The sequence below is a fragment of the Lactuca virosa genome, chromosome 5 (assembly GCF_052849685.1).
Source record: "Lactuca virosa cultivar CGN04683 chromosome 5, Lactuca_virosa_CGN04683_v6, whole genome shotgun sequence".
Lineage (NCBI taxonomy): Eukaryota > Viridiplantae > Streptophyta > Magnoliopsida > Asterales > Asteraceae > Lactuca > Lactuca virosa.
This window is the reverse complement of record NC_136430.1, coordinates 107,377,254-107,381,371: the sequence shown is the minus strand read 5'-3', so window position 1 is coordinate 107,381,371 and position 4,118 is coordinate 107,377,254. Positions and strand designations below refer to the sequence as shown.

The 4,118-nt window shown below is 30.2% G+C and overlaps 1 protein-coding gene across 1 annotated transcript; it reads right to left on the bottom strand.

Annotated features, from left to right (window-relative positions):
- Nucleotides 1-538: 538 nt before the first annotated feature.
- Nucleotides 539-2,282, bottom strand: LOC145112273 (putative receptor-like protein kinase At5g39000). The gene is made up of 2 exons (XM_079048454.1): nt 1,237-2,282; nt 539-1,015 (listed from the first exon to the last, which is right to left on the bottom strand). The coding sequence occupies exons 1-2, from the start codon at nt 2,143-2,145 to the stop codon at nt 911-913; spliced, it is 1,014 nt and encodes a 337-aa protein (XP_078904580.1). The 5' UTR covers nt 2,146-2,282; the 3' UTR covers nt 539-910.
- Nucleotides 2,283-4,118: the final 1,836 nt, after the last annotated feature.

The following is a 4,118-nucleotide window of genomic DNA, read 5'->3' as shown; positions in this document are numbered from 1 at the left end:
ATTGTACTTTTTGTTTAAATTGATTTAAAACGCAAGCTTGTATATTCAATATTTTGTTTAAATGGGTGTAAAATACAAACATGTATATGTTGTAGTTTTGGTTAATATGAATTCGAAATATAATTTTATATATTTTATTTAAATGGATTTAAAATACAAACATGCATATGTTGTAGTTTTCGTTTATATGAATTCCACATATAATTTTATTTTTATTGCAACGCAATGTACTTTTTTAACACATAATCGAGTTGACGAGCTCAAAAGTATCTGTTTACTAAATACTAATACTTAGTCATTTTTGGGTAGGGCATTGGTCATAATAAAAATAGACAATGGAAAGTACCTTGCTACTTAGCATGAAAAATATTAACTTGCCCCTTTTGCATTAAGTCACAAGCTTTGAAAAACAAAAGTATGTTGCTTTTTAGTGTGAAAAGAAACTAATTTGCCCATTTTTGCATCCAGTCATTAAAAAATAAACAAAGGAAATTATGTTAGTTGTCCATTTCAGTACATTAAAGTACCCAACATCGTATTATATAATGCTAGTTTATATTGCTAATAAGAACTAAAAGGCATCTTAACCTTAAGTCCCATATAAATGGAGTAAAGGGAAGATAGCCAGATAGGATGGTTGGCAACTCCAATAATAAGATTGGGAGAGTGCTTTCATAAAAGAACCGGCCGGCACAAAGATAAAAAACACAAACACATATGAATATCTAATAATAATAAAAGTGTTAAATAAAAACTCTGTAAGCATGCCATTACTGATCCCTGCATAAGATCCATGTTACTCTTATACCAGCATCAACCTATTATATATCCTGCAAACCAGAACTACACATTCCTTGGCGTTGGGAGGAAATACCAGCAAAGGGAGCACTTGAACACCAATCTGTTCCGGCTACCAGTGGTAGTCACTTACGTAGGGGTAATTATTTACATTGTTGTCTCCAGTAAGCTTATTACTCTGGATTTGAGGTACCAGTGAGATATCGGTAATGTTAACCTGCAAGAAGCACAAGAAGATAGCACGTTAGAGAGAGACAGGAGAAAGCACGCTACTGCGCTAGAGAGAGTCAGTTTAAATGTAACAGGTTATCTATTATCTAGATGAACCAGGAGTAATTAATGAATAATATATTTTCGGTCCAGCTTGGATAACATGACCACAACTAACTATTACTATTTTTTTTTTCTTATGAAAGAAGAGAAAGAACATGAAGTTACTTGATATTCAAGGGCAGTTTCAAGTTTGGTCACCACGTCCTCCATTAATGGACGTTTTTCATTGTCATTCTTTAAACATTGATAAGCAATCGCTGAAAAAACCTCCAAAGAAGTAGGATGTATTTCATCCTTTATATCACCCCAAATAATTTCATTTAGGTTCTTCTGTTTGTAAAGCTTTCGTACCAATTGAGTAAAAGATTGAGGCTTATCATAGCTCTCAAAACACAATCTCCCACACAAAACTTCAAACAAGACTACACCAAATGAGTAAACGTCCGACTCCTTTGTTAGTATCCCGGATTCTAAATATAGCGGATCACAATACCCAATAGTGCCTACTCTATTATTAGTGACAAGGAATGTATAGTTCTGGTTAGCTGGACCAAATTTGGATAGACCAAGATCGGATATCCTGGCATTCCAGTTGTCATCTAAGAGAATGTTGGAACTTTTAATATCTCTGTGCAATAATCTTTGTTGAGTACCTGCTGGATTATGAAGGTATGCTATTCCACGAGCCGCCCCAATACAAATCGTAAGGCGTCGAACCCACGTTAGATCCTTGTTGTTCAGATGTAAGTCGAGACTTCTTCTGGATGAATACTCATACACAAGGATCTTCTCGCCTTTCTCATCACAAAACCCCAAGAGGGAGACAATATTTTCATGCCTGTAAACTGAAAGCATAATCACCTCCTTCCAAAACTCAGAGTCTCCTTGCCCAAATGAACGATCTAAACGTTTTATGGCAACCGTGGTATGCCCCATCGAATGGAGGAGTTCTCCCTTGTAGACTTTCCCAAAGCCTCCTTTCCCGATGCAGCTCTCTTTAGAAAAGTTGTTTGTTGCTGATTCTATAGCTTCTAGTTGTATTTTTAGGTGTTCAAACTGTTTTAGGACAGACATCGTTTTGATGATCTATCAAAGATAGGAAACAAAACTAAAACTTACAAAGAATTAAAGTTGAAGGGGGGCAGCGACGTTGATGATAACTGGGAAAAACAAAGGGCGCAGCTACAACAATGAAGAGAAAATGAGGAGTTAGACAACTGACCAACACATATATGCTACAAAAAGTAACGATTCATAGCAAGGCAAAAGTTGAGGGACAGTGGAGACCAAGACATGTGGTAGTAAAAGTAGGATTAATTATTGGAGGCAAAATTTATTTTTCTCTAGTTTTTATTTACCAGAAAAATCCATTGCGATAAACTCTCTTGAATGACTAATTTTTTTTAAGGTTTTTAAAAAAATTAATTAATTAATTAATTTTTATTTTGTATATGTTATATAAGTTTTTTCTTACAATTTGTTGTTTTTAAGCAGGGTTATTGATACAAAGCCTTTAAGTTTGTCAAAAAAGTTTGTTTTTACTCTGAGTCTATTTTTATGAGTGTTGTAAAAATCTTGATTAGGTCTCGATTATTCTCCGATTAGTCCTTAGGCATTACCCGACCCACTAGAAGACGTCTAACGATTAATCTTTTCATACATAATGAGCGAAGAAGTAACAAACGATGAAATTTTAACATTTTGATGAAGTTTTATCACAACGGAAACTATTTGAGGAATTAATAGTGTTGTATCAATCATATTAACATATTTTGTTATGATATTAGTGATATTTATAAACTTTGTTGTGATATTAGTTATATTTAATTTTTTAAATTTCAATGAATTAGCAATTTAGGTTCCCAGAGTGCCTAGCCGATTAATCCATTAACCCCAGTCCATCAACTAGCTAGCTAACATCGAACGTTTTTTACAACATTGATTTTAATGTTCAATAATGTTGTAATATTTGAGTCTTTTGTCTTTTATATATCCTCTCTAATAAAAGAATGTGTTTTTTTACCACTTGTCAAATTTTCAAGAGTTTTGCCATATGTAATTTTGTGAGAGTTTTAGAATTATTATTTTTCACTTGTCATTTTTTGGGAATTCCATTTTTTAAAATAAAATTCCACAAAATTCTAATGAGTTTTATAAGGAAAGAGAATCATTCTATTAATTTGATAATAAAGTCTTATAAATGCTCTAAAATAATATTTAATTTCTTTTATAAATGTTCCAAAAGATTACATTATTTTTGTAAAAGTGTTATTTTATAAAATATTTAATGTTTAAATATTGATATTAAATTTTTATTTTTAAAAAACTCGTGTATTACACGGGTCTCACACCTAATGTGTGTGTGTGTGTGTATATATATATATATATATATATATATATATATATATATATATATATATATATATATATATATATATATATATATATATATATATATATATATATATATAGGGTGAAGTTCAATAGAGAACCATAATTAACCAAGGAACTAAGGAACCAATCTTTTTTTCAACTTTTCGAACTTATTTTTTATCAAAAAAAAAAAAAAATTTAAAAATACAGGAATTCATAACTTTTTATCTTTTTTCCAATGATATCAAATTTGATTTTTTTTATATTATTTTTTACGTCAAAATTCACAATGTGAATCTTTGAAAATTCACAATGTGAATCTTTGAAAATTCACAATATGAATCCGGATTCACACGGTGAATCCGAAAAATATTTTTCACATTCACAATGTTAATATATGAATTTAGATATTTTTAGATTTTTTTTTTCGATAAAGAATAAGCTCTAGAAATTGAAAAAAGATTTGCTTCCTTGAAGAACCAATAATTATGGTTCTTTATTGAACTTTTCCATATATATATATATATATATATATATATATATATATATATATATATATATATATATATATATATATATATTACTTGTTTCTTATAAAAAAACCATTACAATTTTTTTTTCCATAAATCGAACAATAACATGACCGATGGTGATATTTTGCCAGCAGGCCTCGA